Below are 20,961 nucleotides of genomic sequence, written 5' to 3' on the forward strand. Positions count from 1 at the left end.
GTAATCTTATGGGGCAACTGTGACAGTCCATCAATAGTCCACTGAAAGTTAATTTTTAACCAATCAAAGGCTCAAATATTTTATTCTAGGTCTTTGCTAAAAAGTCTCAGTTCTCAGTTAAGTACGACTCATTTACACTCTCACTATTATAAACAAAGTCCGTGGATATTGCTCTGATTTCATCGTTGATTTCTCTCTTTTGACACATTTGTCTTGTTTTGAATTTGAACGGCGCCCAGGTTGAAAAACACCCTCCTTCCCCTTTAACTTGTAAAAGTTTTAATCTTCCGATGAACCTCACAAAAAAGAAAAGAAATAACAAAAAAAGCGCTAAACTTGCTGGAGTAAGACAACACGACTAAAAGTTTTTTAAAAACAAGTTAAATTTCTCTCAAAATGATTAGTGCTGATTTATAATTTAACTCAGTAAAGGCAGATCGATTATTTTTTAGCACAAACATTCACCTGAGTTTTCACACATACCCCTTCCCTTTAAAGTGTACCTACACAACATACCCAACACACAGACACACACACATTCTCCCCCACTCCTCACTAAGCCTCACCATTGTCTGCGGGTCGGGTCGAAGGCTTTGTCCATCAGTGATCCCGGGTAAATCCGGAGCACCCCACTGGGGGTTGCTATGTAACGGCGCACAATGTAGCAGTTGAGGCTACTCATTTCCATTAGTGTCATCCACTCATCCGTGACGTGACTGGTCGCCATAACCTCGTTCCTGACGGAGGACTGCGGGGAGGGATGGAGAGACGGAGGAAGATGGAGAGAGGAGAAAAAGTTTTAATCTGGGTTTGGCCGAAAAAAAGGAAAAGTTGGAAAAGGGAACTTTGGAAATTAGTTTGAAGACAAACCCACAAACAATAAAGGAAAAAAGTTAACGAGGTCTTTTAAAAATGGTACAACTGGAATTATTGTTCTGTATCTATAATAAGATCATTTTGATTAAGAAAGAAGAAATAGCAAATCTTACAAATCCAGTTTTTACACTTTAATGTGATTTATTAGTCTAAAAGGCCCAGAAAGAAAAAAAAAAAAAAAAAATCACATCTCTGTGTTATTTTCCGAGCAGCTTCTGAGTTTGTTAGAGGTGATGAGGTCACTGGGGGGGGGGGGGGGGCCTTTAAGACCAGCCTGGGAATCGGAGGCGGGAGTTCCCCCCCCCCCCCCTCCAGGGCAGCAGAGCACACAGACTTCCAAAACCACATGGGGGGGTTTATCCCCTTTCTTAAAGATGCAGAACTCCATTTTAAAGTTTTTAATAGTAGACGTGCACATCGGATGTTTTTCCAAGACGCAGAACTAATGCTGCAATTGAAATTAAAGTTATTTCAATGAACTCCTACTTAAAAAAAAATATTTTTGTACATACTCACATGCAGGAACATTTGCATACATGACTGTGACCTGAGCACAGGGCTGGACCATGTGCTGTGTGTTTGTCAGGTAAACAACAGGGAACAATGTGTGTGTGTGTGTGTGTGTGTGTGTGTGTGTGTGTGTGTGTGTGTGTGTGTGTGTGTGTGTGTGTGTGTGTGTGTGTGTGTGTGTGTGTGTGTGTGTGTGTGTGTTTCATGAGGCTGCGAGTTGCTTCTACTCTCCCAGGCTTGTGTGCTTGTGTACCTTGAGGCCTGGGTTGGCGATGAGCCTGGTGTTATCGCTCAGGTAGGCGGTGTAGTGCTCCACCATGCGCTTGGTTTCTGGCTGACTGAGGTGCTCGTAGGGGGAGGAGAAGCTGCCGGCTGCCAACATCACTGTGGGGGATTCTGGGAAAAACAGAAAGGGAAAGAAAGACGGTCAAGAGATGTTCAGTTTAAACGATGTTGTCGAGATGGTGACAGAAATAAATTAAAACACAAAGCAACTTTTAACTGAGCAGCAGCGCCCCCTGCAGTAAAAGTGGTTTTCACATGGAGAAAAAACTATGTGTGTTTAAGTTCCTTGGATCTGTTGCTTTCCTCACCGACAGTGGCGAGCTGTTTGAAGTGCAGGCAGGAGCTGGGCTGACCCAGCAGGTCCAAGCGGTGGTAGAGCAGCTTGGAGCTGGGAGCCGTGTTCAGGTTCTTCAGGTGCTTCACCGGGATCTCAGGCTGCACGTACACGATGCACAGGATGAACGACGTGTCCTGGACCTGGAGGAGGAGGAAGAGGAGGAGGAAGAGGAAGAGGAATTAATGCGTTACATCGACATAAACATATTGTTAACATTGTTGCAGAATCTGGAGATGACCAAGAGAGAAGGCTATCCGTACATAAATGTCAACAGATTTTATCTTGTTTGATTCCCGACTTTAAGTCTATAAGTTTTAATTATTCCTGATAAGACCACTTTTACCCCGAGAACAAGAGTCATCTCAGAGACCAGGCTGAGCCGGAGACTGTGAATAAAGATGGACGACACGACAGCTCCATAAAAGTGAAGCCAAATCATCTTGATCGCCATCTGTTGGCTGGCTACAGGAGAGGTCATAAATCCTGCCTCCTCCTGGTCAAAATAACAAAAGTACACATGGTTTTGATGACTTATTTGACGCTTTAAAATTGGGTTGAAACCACATGAAAGTCTTTCCAGTGTTTCATAGTCAGCAGGCATCTTTCACGGAATATTATTGTCACCGATTTATCACCGGCTTTCATCCAAGTGCCTCTAAATGCACCCTGCAGGAATAGTCAGGTCCTAAATTCTAAAACTTTGCTTTTAAATCACACAAACTGACAAACAACCAGTAGACGACAGTCAGAGAGAACCAGGAGCTAAATGGGTGAAGCCTTTGCTGCTGACTTTTACCACCGATTTTTTTCGTCACTAGATTAATAAACTGAAAGACTCATAAATGAATCCCCTGACATTATCTGGCTGAAGACAAAAGGACAGCCTGGTTTGGGAAACAACAGACACTTCTGAAGTCAGTTCACGTTTTATCTGGCTCCGGAAAAATTAATTTAAAAAATAACACAGACAGTTGCCAAACTCATGGTGAAGGTGTTTGAGCGAAAACACAAAATGTCAAAATCCCTTAAAAAGGGCGGAAAGCAAAATGCCTAAAGTAAGTGTTGTGTTTTTGCTCCTGCCAAAAGTCTAAATGTCAGAAATGAAAAAGACTCAGCGTGGCCTGATGCTAATGTCGTCCTGACGCCATTTATTTTTCCACCAAAAAAACATGAAGCTTCAAGGCCTGGGAGGAAAAGCCGATTTGACGGATAGACAGATTCTGGGTGTGGGAGCACTTTGTTTTTATCACCGGGACTAATTGAAGGTGGCAGAGGTTTGGTGGAGACACAAAGGCTGGGAACATAAATCTCTATATTAATGTTAGACAGCGGTGCAGTAATGATAAAGAGTCACAGACAAATGGAAGCGTTGGAGATAAAAGGAGATGAGCAAGCGTGTTCTGCTCTGAAATAATTTTTACTTCAGGGAACTGGCGTTTAAATTAGGGACAAAATAAGCTACTGCTCAGTTTCTAATTTCAATTCTCACGTGTTTTAATATATAATTATTCTCAGGCCATAAGTTATTTGTATGACTCCTCTTCTCAGCTGGTTTCTTTTTCACTTTTGGACACCTCTGAATTCTACAGGGAAATAAAATAATAATTTCTGTGAAACTTGGTGACAGGATGGGACATGGTTCCTAAATGAGTGTGTGTAAATAGTTTTTAAAGATAGTCACGCTTTTCTTATGTGTCTGTGTTGCAAGAAAATAACTGCAGGCAAGTTATTCATGGTCCAATCTCGGCTGAAGGAAAACATGTTGGATATAACTAAATAAATAAACTGTTTGCGTCTCAAGCCCCTTTTCCACTGGTCATAATAAACCCACTAATATCCGGCTTTTGTCTGTTATTGTAATGGTTACAATGGGCATTGGCTCCCGGGTCAATTGACTCTGCAGCAAACATGGGTTTTCATTGACTCCGATCAGCAGTGATAGAAACATGACACAAGGGCGAACAAGACGTTTTGTGAGGTGAGAGAGTGAGAGCACGTTTTTTAACATGACTCACGTTCCTCTTCTGGCTGCGGGTTTACCCACGTTTAAAAATACCCAACGACGCCCACTCATTTTGGAGTAAAGGAGATACGAGTCGGCGAATCCATCACCCACCAGTTTCCAGGCGTAGCTGACATTGTACGCGTCCTTGCTGTTGTCCCGGAGTCGGTTGGTGTGCCACGACAGAGACGAGTTGACCGGCACGGCGATGACCTGACTGCCCAGAGGGAGGCTGTGAAAAACACAAAAACATTTATCAAATCACAAGGCTGTATTATGTGTAACGTTAAAAGTTATTCTGTTTGTTTGTGTTTTGAATTCAGTGAAACTTGCTCCTCGTTCTCTCTTACTTGAGGATGTTCTGCCGGACCAGGTGGAACCTGGGGATGTTCTCGTAGTGGGTGATGTCTGTGTGCAGGGGAGGCTCCGTCATGAGGTAGGGCCGCGTCAGGGACGGGTGCATCAGGGTGTAGCCTGGGAATCAATCAAACCATCAGGACCGCATCGAGGATCAAGAATGTTGCAGTAGAAACAGCAACATGTAAAGAGCCAATAAAAGATGCTGATCTGCTGATGTGTCTGAATGTTTATCACTTTATTGCTTTATAACATTTTCCGGCAACTTGCTGCAAAAAGAAAAAACTGGTCCAAATATTTTTGACCCGAAGAAAACTGCTAAAAAAAAGTACAAATACTTGTTTGCTACGGCCAAATCATAAGATTCTGCCTGTAAGTTGTAACTTCTACCAAAAAACAACTTGGCCTTAATCATTGAAATCACTTAATATTTGTCATTAACAATATAATAATATACACGTGTATACTAATATACAATATACAAATAATAATATACAAATATATTCAAATGTGTGTTCATCCAACTTCTAACATTAATATAAAGCAGTTGCTGCTATAAGGTCTCTGCATAAATCAAAGTGGACAAAGCTCATTTCTAATTCTGCTCTTTCCTCTCATTATTTAAATTCCCCTGAATAGAAACCGCAGCATTGAGCCGTCACACTGTTCTGCAGCAGCTCGGCGGCTCTGGTGAAGTTGTGGCTCTGAACCGAGGCAGGAACAGTTTTTTGGGGAAACACACAAAGCTCTGAAGAAACTCGACTGAGAGCCCATCTGTCCTGAAAGGCAGCGAACAAACAACATACCGTGTGTTTGTCGCTCAGCTCTAATATGCTGTGTATATTTAGTGACAAAGAGAGAGTGTGTGTACGTGTGTGAACGTGTGTGTGTGTGTGTGTATTTAAGTATCAGCAGGTGTGGTGTGTCACACTCTTAAAAAGGGAAATCCGTCTGCTGTGTAATACAAGGCCTCTCTGTTCTTACTAATATGCCAAACTACAGTACACACCATACACAGACCTTTATGAATTTCCCTCAGGTAGACACGTAATTGAGTCACACACAGTCTCAGAGTCATAAAATACAAACACACTACATCTACTACACTCATCTGCTATTTTTACCTGCGTGTCCAGGAGCCTCTTGTCAGCGGCTTATTTACCTAATCATATTCACCTACATTCTAAAATCGGCAGCGGGCGGTTTGAATGGCAGCTAATGACTTTAATGGGAGTCATTTGTCTGTGTTTACCGAGTTGCTGTGTTAATAAGCGCGGTGCAGTAATAAGGTGTAATGATGTGACGGCGTTTTCATTGCAAAAACAAACATTTCAGAGGAGGGATGAAGAGACGCATTGAGCGGAGCGGTGGAGCGGCTGGGAAGGTTCCCTCATGGGAACAGCCGGGAAGGATTCTGACGCTCTACGTCTTTTCATTCTGGAGGTTTTACGACCTTCCTCCACCTCAACCCTCTCCTTCATCCCACCTTTCCACAACCTTACCCTCTAAACGTCATATTTTAGCTCAGGCTTAGCAAAATGGTCCCCCCCCCCCTCCATTTTCCAACGGGGTGGCATTTCTAAGGAATTGTTTAACCCTGTAATCCGTATTGGTGTGAAAACCTGAAAGCGGCATTCCTGACATTCCGACTGACGCCCCTGTGCGTTTTACTCCCGCGATGTGTTGACAGCGACGGATGCAGCGTGCTTCCAGAAAAGAGAAATACTGCTGCAGCACGCGAGCTTCCTGTCCGTCTGTGTTTTTGTAGCTAATATTATTCAGTTTAACTATCCAGTCCATTAATGACACACATCCACAGGCCCCGCAGAGCACAACTTTACGGTTGTATGGCAGCAGTTTGGTTCGGTCGAGCCACCTGCAGCGGGGGGCCAAGACAAACCAACACCGGACGTGAGCACTACCCCCCCCCCGCGCTGCAGCCGTGGACACTGAAAGGCCAAAGAAGTGCCAGAGCTGCAGAGGAGACGCCAGTCGAGTCTCATGTGGGGTCACGGCTGCGGAGGAAGTCGAGACAGACCAAATAAAGCGAAACAAGGAAAACCCAAATACGCTCTTTTCCAACTCTTTGGAGTGGGACTAATGAAGATTGATAACACTGGAGTCTGTGGGACCTGTGGGATGAGAGATTTGACCTGATGCTGGTTTTCTCACTGGATTATAACGCTGCAGCAATTTAAAGCTTAATGTGCTAAAAACACCTTTCAATGATCACAAGCTGAGCAGAGGAGCAGCAGAGGATAATCCTGCTGATGAGAAACACACAAAGGATAACTACCGGTGTGCGTTCCTCATGTCACTGACCTTTGTTGTCGATGAGGAAGGTGTATGAGGCCAGCGAGTCTTGGTAGTAGGTGACATCCTCCAGGATGTAGGCCAGGTTCACATCCACCCCGACCACGCCGAGCAGCAGGTTCCCGAAGTAGCACGGCCGGCTCACGGTCATGATAAACCCTGGAGAGACAAATACAAGAGAGCAGATTATACAACTTAACTCGTCTTGTGTTCATAGTTTGGTTCTATTTGGCTATTTTCATTTATTTCTGTGTATTTCAGACCAACTCTTGATTGGTAGATTTTAAAATGGTGCACTTTATATGTACTCTGCGTTAATTTTTAGAAACTGTTCTCACATAAATTGTCTTTTTCACCTTGTGGTAAAAATATCGGGAAAATAGCAACAGTTGAAGATGAGGCTGATACAGTTACTCAGGTCTTTATAAGAAAACTAAAATAACAATAAGCTTATTAATCATGTTAATTTGTGATCATTATTAACCTTGCCTATTTCTTCACTTCCCACCGCTGCTCCTCGTAAACTCAACCAGATTAATATCAGAAACTGAATTACTCGGATTATCAGGTTAATCAATTAATTGGTTTATCTTAATTTAGTTCCTCTCATTACAAATTGACCCGATTAAAGGTTATTTGGCGATAAACTGACACATCACTCTGATCGAGTTGAGTCCGGATCACTCACCGTCTCCCATGGGGTCGGTGTAGGGCAGGCTGAAGCCGGCCAGGTCGATCATGCGATTGGGGAGGTTGATGTAGAAGCGTCCCACTGTCGTCTCCAGGTTGCTCAGCTGGTTGAGAACCATCATGCTGCCCTTCACCACTGGTATCATCGAAGCTCCCGACGACCCAGACGAAGAGGATGAGGAGCGGCCCCGGTCTCTGTCCACGCCGTACTTCACCGAATTCTGCTCGGCGAGGTCTCTCATGAAGGCCAGCTCCTTCAGGCCCGTTACTCCCTCTGCAGGAGGGGGGGGGGGGGGGGAGTCGATAACAGAATTAGTTTGATTAAATCAAGCAGGGATATTGAGGACAAATCTCTAAGTGATGGCACGGCTCAGGGCTTATTGAATGAGGTAACTGCACAAATGAAAAGAGGAAGGAGTCGCTGAGAGGGAGGCAATGAGAGTAAAGAGCTCATGACTCAAATCTCTTCTATAGATGGCGACCTTTGATTTTCTTTCCTCTCGGACTGTAAAAATAAATAAATACCAATTCCTTCAAGGGGCTGGAGAGAGAGAGAGAAATCACACACCAGCTGCCAAACAGGGGCTGAATTCATCAAGTAGTATTTTGGGAACAATTGACGTCATGCAGTTCACGTGGTCCCACAGCGAGAGGCTTGAATCTGCTGAGCGGACTCCCCCAAATCGATTTGGCGACAGCAGCGGAGGTATTTCATACATGCCTGGTCCCTGATCTGTGATCCTGTTTCATTATCTCCATCGGCTCTGCTCGTACAATCCCACGCATCTGCCGGACCCGACCGTGGCGTGGGTAAATCCTGATGAGTCCGAGAAGTTAATGCTCACTTCAGATTTGATCTTTCCAAGCCTCATAAGGTCGTTCAGAGGAGAACGGACGACCGCGGGGGGGGGGGGGGGCCCTTACAGCTGTCACCTGGAGCATTTGGCGTCCCACGACCTATGAGGCAGGATAGGAACAGAGCATGTCTGCCAGCATCCAATCATTGACTGGATTACTGCAGAATCCCCTTTTAATGCCAAGGCTCTGCTCGGCTGAACGTCAGGCCGGGCAGCCGGAGGGTACCGATGTGGCCAGGGGCAGCGGCGTCAAACAAACACGGAGGGGGGGGGGGTCCGTTCATTTTAAATTCCTGAGGAGCATTCCCCACTTTTGATGCACTTCACCGACCAAAAGAACTTTACTCTAATGTTTTTCTTGTAACCAAACACAGTCACAATAACAGCTCTGGCCAAAACTCTCAATTCAGGGGCCGCATCCTTCAGAGGCTCCATCTGGAGTCGTCTACACAACTGGGCTGTTCCACTTCGAGGGTTCCTTCAAAATCCTTTTCCTTTACATTGAATCCCATCAAAGAGAGATTGATCCACAAATCGACCCTGGCTTCCTTGGAGGTTTTTGGTTTATAATGAAGAGTCCTTTTATCAGATCGAATCTACAGAATCCTAAATAATGCTGAAACATTTAGTTGACAGAAGTAATTCAACCAGATTAATATTTGAAGAGCTCGATTTTCTCGAAAAGGCAATCAATGTGTATAAACTAGTACAAATCAAATTGTAGTTGAGAGGTTTTAGTCAGATTGTTTAACTGTTTTGATGAGAGCTTATTAATAATGTACCCACACACACACACACACACACACCCCTTGTATTCTACAGCCAAGGGACTGCTCATCTCCTTGAACAATCAGCACTCGACATTTGGCAGGGAATAAGACCCCCCCCCCCCCACACACACAAACACACACCCCACAGTGGGCCTTTCAGCTGTGTGCCCGCAGCGTCAGCAGCAAAACAAATGTTTTTGGGGGATATGCAATTCTAATAAACTCAGAGGATGATAGATTTCTGCATCCTTTTCATCATGGAGCTCTTTACACAGTCGAGGTCCTCTGTCAGTCACACACAGCGAGCAGGACGCCCCCTTTGAAGTCTCACTCTCTCCTCTCCTTAGATGTTCCTCATTTCCATTCTCCGATGCAGAAATTATTTGTATTAATGGTGGACTAATGCATGCACGGCAGAGGTGCATGTGTGTGTGTGTGTGTGTGTGTGTGTGTGTGTGTGTGTGTGTGTGTGTGTGTGTGTGTGTGTGTGTGTGTGTGTGTGTTGCAGAGCAAGGTGGGAATCAGAGGAGGCAGATGCACAGACAAGTTGTGTTACCTACAGCAACACACACACACACAATGAAAACAAAAAGCCTTTGAGGTTTCTGAGCACCTCTCTAACCTTCAGTCTTCTCTTAAGCACATTGTGCCCATGAGAGAGGATCTAACAAACAGAAACGGCTCCCAGCAGAACCACACATGACAAATGTGCAGTGTGGAGGAAATGTCAGTCAGACAGATTGAAAGCCAAAACTAAAATTTCCTAAAAATACACAAGTCTTATATGAGAGTAATATTTGAGATATATCTAGATGCTACAGACTTTCTTTTTAGTTTACTGTGCAGATGCAGAAACCGGCTTAAACTTTTCAAAACAAGCCGATTTGACGAAGCTCTGAAACTGGGAATCAAACTAAAAGGGAGGCTGCTTGTGTTCTTATCATCTGGGATATCTTGGAATTTCTCAGTATTGGAACGTGAATGATACATAATACAACTCATTAAATCAATGACATACACTAATATGGCGTTTTAAAATACTCTATGGTAGAAACTCAAGCTGTTGAGGGGGGGGGGTGGGGGTCAGCAGCTCATTTCTCTTCATTTATTCCTTACTGCCTAAAATAAAAAAAGAAATCCATCCGTCCATCAGAAAGGGTTAACTATTGGTTTTTTAATGTGTTCAAATAGAGTGTCCTGGAGGAGTCGACCCACCGTTCATGAGAGCGTAGGTGAGGATCATGACCGAGTTGTTGAGGTGCCGGTTCTCCTCTCTGACCACGCTGAGCGTCGCTCGCTTCTCCTGCTCCGACGACTCCCGGGTCGTGATACCAGACGACAGGTAGATGATCACCATGTCAGTCGCTGGTGAAGAACACAAGCACACACATAGTAGTTAATATCAAATAGAACCGATCCCTGCGGCAGCATTTTTAAATACTGTATGTATTTCTTACTGGGGCTCTGCCTGCTGAGGCTGGTGGTGTTTCTCAGCAGCTGGAAAGCCTTCTGGAAGCCCCCGGCGTGGTGCGTGGCCGCGTCCGAAGCCTTGATGTTGGAGATGAAGGTGCTCATCTTCCTCTTGGTCTCGCTGGTGGCCGGCGACAGCAGGCTCTTATAGCACTGGTCCAGAGCACAGGCACGAACCGCCTCTGCCACCGAGAGAATGGAGATCTGGCGAAGAAGCGATAAGCACGATGTCACCAGAGCTTTGGAGAATGTACAGCGCCCCCTGAACGTTTCCCTTTCACTGACCTTGTCGTGCTCGTCTATGGAGTTGAGGATGACGAGCGCCGAGTCCCGGGCGATCTGAAGCTGCGTCTCAGTGACGGACGCTCCGTGGTCGACCATCACCACGATGTGCTTAGACTGGGGACGCACTGCAGACACGTACACAGGCCTGCAGAAAACACACACACATAAATACACACACATAAATACACACACACAAATAGATGGTCGCTTCAGAACTACGGAGAAATATAATGTGCATACATATCCTCCAACAACAATAATATCTGCGTGTTTGTAAAAGCCTTTATTCAAAGATAATTAAATGCTGATATGAATGAGATAACAAACATTGTAAACAAACTAGAGTCACTGTCAAGATGCTGGATATATGGTCACAATCTCTTTTTTCTCCTGAGTCACGTGGGGTTGTATAACGTCAATCTGACCTTTGACCTTTTCTTTATACAATATCCCTTCATGATTTTATCCTATATGTGAGATCTTTAGTCAATATTAGCATATGTATTTTAAATTTACAGCCTTTTATAAGCCAAAGTGACCTCTGACCCAGTTCATCTGTGAGTGCAAATGAACATTTGTGTCCAATTTGAAGAAACTCCCTCTCGGGTCCAAAAATCTATTCTGTGAGGTCACTGTGATGTTGACCTCTGACCTTTCTGCACTAAATTCGAATTTCTCGATCTCTGAGTGCAAGTGAATGTTTGAAGATGTAATGAATACTAGTTCCTGGATTACCACACTCAGAAGAATGGGAGGTGCAGACTCTTAAACATCATAATCCCTCCTGCAGTGTAATCTTCTATGAACTGGATTAACAGTTTAGTGACACCAGTAACCGTCTCATGAATCTCTAGTACACAGAACGTCTTTGTCTCCCTCCTCTACCTTTACCCCATCCCTCACTTTCCCTTGATCCACTTGGGAGTCATCTTTCTTCCTCTATTCAGCGCTCTGCTACAACATTCACCAGATTCCCTTCCCTTCTGTTATTACTGGTGGGGATCCAACACCTTCTGTGTTTCATGTTGTCATTGCGGAGTTATTTGTCCAGACTATTGAGAGCACACCTCCTTAAATATGGGATATCTTCAAGTTTCAAAAGTCACAAAGGGAATTTCACTTTTGTGAAAAGTTAAATAAGGTTTCAGGAGCTTTTGAGGTCTCGTTACAAAGAAAACCTTTCGATGAAGTATGAAAACACCTCATTCATCTGGACTTCTTTTTAGTGTAATAACAAGTCTATGTTATTCTGAGCTAATCACAAGGCTAAAAGTAAAGTCGTGTTCAAGAAGTAAATTCTAAACCTTTATTGTAAAGTTGGGTGAGTGTCGCTGTATGTGCCTGTATGTTCAGCTTTGTGGGTTTCAGGGGGGGGTGCAGTGGGTGGTGGGGTCAGCGGATCAGAGTGTGTGTGGCCCGTCGGACAAGGAGACACTAACACAGGGCGGAGGAGCCGAGTGATGTGCTCACAAAGCCTCATTCACACCCGAAGCAAGCCAGGCAACGCAAGCTCTGTCATGGCCGTGTGCCAGCTCACTGACTCACACAGCGACGGAGACACAAAGTACAACGGACATTACAGTTAAAAAGAGAAAAGGCCAATGTGAAAAACATCAGGGAGGGACGGAAACACAAAGACGGAGAAATAAAAGACGAGAGTGAGGGACGTCTTTAAGCTGTGGCGGTAAAGAGAAGAAAGAAAAGAACCTCGCACACTGGAGGTGTGAGATTCCGGTGGGATTTAGTGGTACAGAGACACATTCCTGCCAAAGGGCCGTGCGTGTCAGGGGTGTGCAAGGGCAGCATGCCATCGACATGCCCTCTGGACAACCCCACAGCAACTGACACAGGGGGGGGGAGGGGGAGGAACAAGTCGTGGCCTTAACCTTCTTCTCTTTTGTGTGAATACTTTAGACATTAATACAGTTTTCCATTTATCCTTTCTCACGAATGTTGCTAATATTGGTATTTTTGTCGAGGTGCTGGGAGACGGATCCTCACGTGTGACTCACTCTGAGATCTTGATGGTTAAGGTCAGAGGGTGTCGCACCTTGTTAAGGCCAATGAGGCCAAATTGTGATTTGTGAATATGGGCTCTACAGATAAAATTGGATTGATTGAACGAGACAGATTTCCAGAAAGAAGAAGGTTTCTTTTGGATACCTGCTGCGGTGCTCGAAGTTTCCTTTGCAGTGGAACTTGTGGGCCGGGAAGACGGTGAAGATGCCCTCCTCCGAGCTGAAGTACTGCCACTTTATCCCCGGGTTGGACTTCAGGTTGTCTGCCAACACTGCAGAAGGAAAGGACACAGAGAGAACAGGAGGATATCAGATAGAGGAAAGGTGGTGGGGGGTGAGGGGGGTGAGGGTAAAGGGAAATGTCAGGAGGGAAAGAGAGAAAACAGATGAGTAACTTCAGTGCTTTGAACATTTCTCTAGCTCAGGTTCCAGGAAGAAGTATCTTCCAGTTCAGGGATCAGCTGTGGATCCTGTGTGGACTCGCGTGGCAAGATCAGAGAAGATAAATGTTTCATGTTGTTTCATAATTGATTAAAACCATGACTCCCAGTTGCAGTGATCAACTTCCACCTTATGTGATGCTAACGCTCTTTGCTCTCCTAACATAGCCTCACTGTGTGTGTGTGTGTGTGTGTGTGTGTGTGTGTGTGTGTGTGTGTGTGTGTGTGTGTGTGTGTGTGTGTGTGTGTGTGTGTGTGTGTGTGTGTGTGTGTGTGTGTGTGTGTGTTCATGTCTGGTGCTGTAGGCTACATATCTGCACCGTGTGATATCTTTGTCTGCTGAATCCTCCATGGCTGCGTGAATAATTTTGTACAAATATCAATTAGAAGGTTTTCAGGTTGAGAAATCGAGACGCAAATGGTGAAAATAATCATCTGCAGCTTAAAGTTCACTCATATTTATTTTCTATGGACTGTTGTAGGGAAAAAAAGGGAGGGGGGGAAGACATTTTAACTTTTTCTTTTATCCACATGGAGTTTTCACTCAAATTCAAATCATCCTCATTTCCATCTGATCAGGTCTCATCAGATTTCGGAGTCACACAATTTAACGATAACTATAAAACACACCTTAAATGAATGTCTATAAATAAACATATCAATACATCTCAAAGAATCGTGAGCTGCTCAATCTTTACTGACCCCCTCAAACATGTGTGCCCCATCTCCTGTTTCACACCTAATACATATGCAAACCTGCCTATTCACGCATGACATGGACTTAAATACCTCCCTCTACACGTGTAAATGCCTCCTCTCATAGAATAAAACAACTTTGGAGAAAAAGAAGTCTGAACTGTGCAACTACTGTAAAAGTTTACAACACCACCCCTTTTATTTCGGACGCCAGATTTGGATCTGTGTGTTCGGGGGGGCCGCGGCTGCGGGACAAGCTGAAATAACAGCCCCATAATGCAGCGGCCTGAGACACCGAGCCCGAGGGTTTGCTCAACACCAACAGGCAGATTTTTTTACTGGGTCACAGAGTAAACAGTATCTTCACAGAGATCCCATCACAAAGCCAGCAACTTCCTTTCCGCTCGCTGCAACACAAAACGGCCTTTCACAAAGAGAGATTGAGGCGGGGGGGGGGGAGCGGACACAAATAGAAACTTTAGTCCTTTAACCAGGCAGAGAGGGATGAATCAGAGCACAGCCATCACGCTCGGCTTCGTTATAATAAACAATGACGCAGCTGTTCAAACGTTAAAATACAGGAATCCATCACCTCGGGTCGTCTCGTAATCTAAAATCACAATCCAGCAGAAATCGGGCTGAAAGTGTTTAGAAAGTTTAGCTTTAATATATGTCATTACGTCAATGGGCCACTAGGGGTCTCTCAATCAAATCGGTAAATAAAAGACCTAGCTTGATGAGCTTGTGAAGCAGTGCAGGATTCTGGGAGTTCTTGACCTCTATTGAATCATGTTCACTGATGAGTTAACGTACGTTTATTACATCACGCAACAAACAGCAGTGAATAATCATGATTACTCATCACAAGTAGAAACAGTGGAAGGTACAAAGAGCCGACTGGCTAACTGGCTAGCCGTGCGGTTTTCCTTTGTGATCTGTGGTTTACCCCGGACGTTACAGCAGAGGTGGACAACGTGGATATGACGCAATAAAAGGTGAACGAAACGAAACGCCCCATTATCGTGAATAAACATATGGATGATGTTACTGCACAAGTCAAAAAAATATGTAACGTATGTCTAGTTCATTTTAGACGTTCGTTTTAAGAATTGTTACGCCTTATATCCTCACATCCTGTAAGTAACACAACACCACGACTTATTAGCGTTGAAATGAGTTTTGTCTTACGTTCAGTTTATTTTCCAACTAAATGTTTAAGATCTTACTTCTCATAAAAATGCATTGTGATTCATGCAGCTCATTAGCAGGACTATGCATTAACAGCATATTCCCCTGATTAGCCGACTATTTGATGTTATTGAAATGTCGACTTCCACGACCTGGGATAGGATTTCAAATAGAGTGTTTGGTTAATTAAGTCTACAGTCCACAGACTATCCTCCATTCACCATGAGTTTGGACTCAGCTGTGGTTCTTGGCTTGTGATCACATTGAATTAATCACCCGCTAAACAGAACTTGTTTTGACCTTTTCCAACCTTCAAACAATATTATGAGCCAAAGACTTTTTTCTTTTTCTGTTGGACCTGTGGAAAATTGAAAGTCAAATATTCAACTCGCAGGGAAATCTGAAACAAATTAGGTACGTACACAAACAGATAAATTACAGAACAACTGTAAAATCATCCGACTGCCAAAGTCATCCCCTCTGGCTGAGCGTCCTTGGCGAGGGAACTACTTCTTTGAGACACAGCAGCTTCTTGCACATGGCGGTGGCTCCTCATACGTTATCCCTGCCCGGTCACTCCATCCATCTCTGGAGCTCATATAAACAGGAACCACTCAGCTGTGTTGACACTAGAAGAAGGACTCTGTAAACATCTGTCAGGCCGCACCGCTCCACTTCTGCCACCAATGTTTGGATCTTTGCAGAAACGGATGGACGAGCCGAGAAACACGACCCAAATCCCTCCAGTCGTTTGCTAATTAGCTTTCTGCAGATGACCTACTTGATCCATCTGCATCCACACTCGTCCATAAACCCACTGGATGCAGCACTTTAAGTAGTGCAGGTCTAGTGGAATCAGAGAGAGAAACCAGAAACAGAAGAGGGCGGAACTCAAAGAGTCGACTAAGTGCATCTTCATCTCAGCCCACTTTAGAAGCTGAAATTATGGTGGTTCTGTAGGAACTTCACATTATACCAAGAACAAGCTCTTCATCAGCTTCATTGGGGACAACAACACTGCAGCCATCTTGTGAATTTGGAGCCGGAGTCTGGCCAGAACCGTTCGTGGAGCAAAGTCCTATCAATATAAATGTTGAGCCAATCATGAGTCACTCCCAGCTGTCAATCATGTCCCAATTTCATATCAAATAACATATCAATAGTAAACAACAATGAACACCAGCACATGCATCAGTGTGGATAAGAACTATAGAAAATGACAGAAGCCATCTTAGAGAAAAGTTAATCTGACGTCCTTTTAGTTTGGCACAGACTAACATGGAGGAGGCGTGATCTACAACATGGACTGTTGGCTGATGCTTCACCTTCGGGAAGTCACACAACATCAACTAGTCAGAACAATGGATGAAACTACTTTGGAAAAAAACTGAAAATAGGAAACAAAATAGATGGAGGAGAGAAGATGCATCAAACTAGTCCTGTACTCACAGAGCCCTGCAACTACAGCCATCTCTCATCTACCCGTCTTTTCACCCCCACCTGCTAGTATCACGACTGATGCCTCCCACATCCACCCCCCCCCCCCCACCCTTTCCCTCCTTCGTCCAGGAAAATAGCACAAATTTGAGGTGAGAGGAGAGAAGATGGAAGGACTACAATGCTGTCTCGATACAATTACTCCATTCCAATCAGCTCTCACCCTTCCCCTTCTCCTTCATTCATCATCCTCTCCCTCTCAATTATCCCTCGCTCTTTCACCCCCCCCCCACCCCCACCCTCTGCGGCTGCTTGTTTAGACTGGGCTGAGACAAATGGGAGAGAGTGAATACACTGGGAGCTTGGGGGTCAAGGAGGGCTGAGTGTGGAGGGGCAGGGAGAGGAGAGGGGAGACAGAGGGGTAACTTGAACTCGCCGCGACTGGCTCGCAAGGAAAATAACACCCAGCCGATGGTGACGGCCAATGAATGGCAGTCATTATGAATGGTCGGAGCGGAGAGACAAGCAGGCTGAGATATCTGGGAGAAATGGGAGGCGAGGGGCCGCTACGGGATGAGAGAGGGGAACGAATGCAGTTGGAGGGGAAGGCGAGTGATGACAACGTCCAGAGTATAAAGTAGTTTGTACAAAGTTGTCCTAATTCATCTGAAGGCAACTTTTTGTATGCCTTTGCTGAAGGGCGACCATCAGGGAAGAAGACAAACATTTCTACAACAGTCCCGCCCCAGAGAAACTCACATTCTCGCACCTAGTGAATGATACAAAAACTGAATATGAAGTTCAAGTCCTGCCTCTTTGCACAAGTGGCCAATGCTTTGGAAAGTGAGCAAAGTAACGGTTCAATTTCAAAAGTTACAAGAATTCAGATGCAGTCGCCCATTTCGTGCAGCATAGTCAACAAATTCTGCAAATCGAATAGTTAATAGAAATAATTTTCATAATTGTTGCCTGCATGACATGTGAAAGGAGAACGTTTCCTGTTGTGTGGTGGGTTAAAGCTAGACTTGCTTATAACACTGATTATTAATGCTGCTTTCAGACTGACCTCCAGAAATTTCCTGATATTATCTGAGTGTGCCCATGTGAGAATCAGATTTGTAATTTGAAAACCAATACAACCTCTAAACTCAAACAGGGATTGGTTTGAATTCCTGGTGAGAAATGGCTGTGATTTTAAAACAAGTACTGGGTTTGAACTGGAAACTTAAAAGAGACATATGGAAAGTGGTTCAATCATCCAGGAAATACAAGTCTGTGTGTCATGACTGCATGTAGTTTGATATTTCATCCCTGGGAGCAGGAGGAGCACACTGGTAACCAAGCGATGGCTAAGAAAAGAAAAGAACAGAAAATCTGGAGGATTCATTTTTGGCTCGTTTCTTTCTTAATCAAATGCAGACACATTGGAATTTTCCTGGTAACGTGCGACCTGGAGCCTGAATAGATGTGTTGTGGGAGAACACCAGCTAACAGTTTCCCATTGCTCTCAGGCATATGATTTGCTATTAGAGCTCTGTTGAGGTTACTTGTTCAGTGGTGCAATCTTCTATCTGAGGTAAAGTGAGGACAGAAACAAGGATCCTGACATCAGCATGATGAAAACCTGCACAACCTGACAGCCCCGGCGGACAGGAGTTCAAAGTCAAACCAGAGTGTATTTGATCTCAGGCTTTAAAAAAAAAAAAAACATTCTAAATTCAAAGGATGGTTAAAAAAAACAGAGAGAGAAGGAAAGACGGAGAGAGTGAGGGAGCGGAGGAAAGACAAAAAAATACACACTTCTCTGGACATGTACAACTCCACCTTAGATCAGTGGAGGTTTTCTGTTTAACACACATGAAAAAGGCTTTATCATAAAAAAAAATGGTTTTATAACTCTCTGCCAAAGACGCCCAATGGTCCCATAATGAAACCACATTTAAATGAAAACGTCCAATCAATGGCAGAGAAAGTGAAAAGAAATCCTGGATTTGTACTAAAACTGAAAAGCTTCCTTTAAATTGTTCAGGTTTCATTGGAATCATCCAGTTGTTTTTGCATCATGTTGCTTACGTTTACCATCAAACCAACAAACAGAATAGGGTGCAAACATAACATCCTTAGAGAAGGTACAAATTATTCATCCTTCATGTAATGCGTAAGTTTTTGTGTGTGGATGTGAGTCACAAACCTGAGTTGAGGTCCCGTCCTGGGTTGAACGCCCGGCTGTTGACGGTGGGGGACAGTCTATCGCAGCAGATCGTCTTGGAGACGTTGGTGTTGAAGTTTCCGTCGAAGCTAAACAAACACAAAGAGGCAACATTTGAGAAATGTAGAGATATCATCCTACTGGTGTTGGTGGAGCCGCTCTGGTTTTCCCACAAAACAAATGTACTGCTCCACCTCTTTATTTCCAATAAACCCAAACTCACAGGTTTGTGCGTTCCTCAGACTAATGCTAATGTTCAGATTTTAAACTGTAGGGGAAAAAAAGCTTTTAAAAAACATTACAAGATTTACACAAATCTGTGTGAAGTTAATCCAATTAGATGAAACATCTGTTGGAACTAATGGGCCCAGTTAGTTTCATTAGCACACACTGGATCACTAGGCTGTATCATGTGTTGCCCAGACCTCATATAAAAGTCGCAGTTGTGGCTGGTGAATAATATTTTCCACGGAAAAATTGCTTGAATTGTGCTTTTCCCCCAACGAGGCCAATACCCAGTTCCCTGAATTACATCTGAAGTTGATTGCTGAAAAGGCTGCCGGCGCAATTCACTGATCGAAATCATCTGTCGCCGAGCTCAGTCAATTTCTATACTTCCCCCTCAATCTCCCAGGATCATTTTTCAACAGCTCGTTATTCTAAATAATATATTTAAGGGTCTAAAGGACAAAGGGAGCTGCTGTACATGTTGTAAATCTCTTACTGCAGTTTATTAAAACTCAGGTCAGGGTACACATTCTTCGAAAGACCCGAAGAGGCCCTTCATCAGCCGCGTAGACCACATCGCCCATAAAAAAAATATATAAAGACTGTCTGGTTGTTTTATTGCATCACCAGCCTGCCCCGCCCTTACAGTGGTCGCCTAGCAACAGAGCTATGTATGAAAAAGTTATTCTGTCTAAAATATGTATTTTTTGTTAACGTGTACCGTCAGCTGGTCGGCTGAGTTCTTACGTTTAAGATTAAATTCTTCTCACGTTTTTCGCCTCGCCTTTTTGTCGCCATTGCCTCTTTGAAAACACAGTTTGTCACGGGAAGTGCAAGGCATCATGGGATATGGCCGGAAAGAATCACACACACACGGTGTTGAAGAGGTGTCAAACAGTGATATCTGTGTTGGAATCGGCACATCTTAAGACGCATTCATTTTCTGGAAACATTTTCTATACATGTGTGTGTCTGTGTTGATGCTGAAGCACAAATGGTTTCCACGCATCTTTTGTCTCTGGAGCTGAGAGCTGACAAACGAGGGAGGTATGCAGAGGAGCGGGCTGCTCTGCACTGCACCAAGCCTGGGTGCTTTGATCCTTCCATCCCTCAAACTAGCACACACACACTACACACACACACACACACACACACACACACACACACACACACACACTACACATCTTCGGCTCCCTCTGCTTGCAGACCTTGCGCTGGCCCGGTTTTGATTGACAGGTGCTGTGATGTACAGGCTGTGTTTGAACTTCACTCATCTGAAGTCCCATAAGGCCAAAGTCATTACTATTCTCCTTCAACCCACTTTGCATAGAAGGGGCTGGGCAGGACGCTCGGCGAAATGTGTGCCAGATAAAAAATACATTTGCAGTCTTTTGAATTCCACATCAAAAAAACATATGAGAACGAGGGAGAGAGAAAGAGAAGGGGGGGAGGGGGGGTCCCCATTCATATCAGAAATCTTAATGAGGGCAGAAAAATCTGCTCTGCAAAAAAGTCACGACTCTCACCAGACACGAGAAGCAACGCAAAACACAAACATAGAACAAGACAGATTAAGAAAAAATGTATTTCTAATTGAATAAAACCCAAATTCTTATTCATAAATGTTACAAACACGATGCACAGTGCTTTAAATAATTCTGCCAATGAATATGCGTATTAATTATTAACATGTTGCACTGTCGCTTAATTACCATATCTCCCAGAAGGGGAGCGTTCGCCAAGCTGTGATTAGAAATGATCCTGAAGACAATTCAATAGCCAGAGTGTCCTCAGGAAACATTCAGACGAATGTATTTACATTGCTTTGGATTTTGAATAGAAACTGACAATTAATCCAGTGCCAGGACCCTGAATGAAATAAAAATATGCACTGTGCATCTACTCTGAGGAAGCAAAGGGGGGCTTAACAACAAAAAAAGTTTTAACAAATCTGGAAATCTAAATCTTCCGTCATTGCAAAGCCATGAAGTCG

At 44.1% G+C, this 20,961-nt stretch overlaps 1 protein-coding gene across 1 annotated transcript in view; it reads right to left on the bottom strand.

Moving 5' to 3' along the window:
• The window catches only part of cachd1 (cache domain containing 1), a 70,653-nt gene that overhangs the window by 13,405 nt on the left and 36,287 nt on the right, over positions 1-20,961 (bottom strand). The window contains exons 4-15 of the mRNA XM_053431302.1: positions 18,723-18,829; positions 12,916-13,042; positions 10,753-10,897; positions 10,455-10,671; positions 10,213-10,362; positions 7,369-7,644; positions 6,690-6,839; positions 4,361-4,484; positions 4,125-4,242; positions 1,980-2,148; positions 1,640-1,782; positions 567-748 (exon numbers count right to left, since the gene is read on the bottom strand). Coding sequence (XP_053287277.1) covers positions 567-748; positions 1,640-1,782; positions 1,980-2,148; positions 4,125-4,242; positions 4,361-4,484; positions 6,690-6,839; positions 7,369-7,644; positions 10,213-10,362; positions 10,455-10,671; positions 10,753-10,897; positions 12,916-13,042; positions 18,723-18,829 — 1,908 coding nt within the window. The remainder of the gene's footprint in view (positions 1-566; positions 749-1,639; positions 1,783-1,979; positions 2,149-4,124; positions 4,243-4,360; positions 4,485-6,689; positions 6,840-7,368; positions 7,645-10,212; positions 10,363-10,454; positions 10,672-10,752; positions 10,898-12,915; positions 13,043-18,722; positions 18,830-20,961) is intronic.

The sequence above is a fragment of the Pleuronectes platessa genome, chromosome 9 (genome assembly GCF_947347685.1).
Source record: "Pleuronectes platessa chromosome 9, fPlePla1.1, whole genome shotgun sequence".
In the NCBI taxonomy this organism is placed as follows: Eukaryota; Metazoa; Chordata; class Actinopteri; order Pleuronectiformes; family Pleuronectidae; genus Pleuronectes; species Pleuronectes platessa.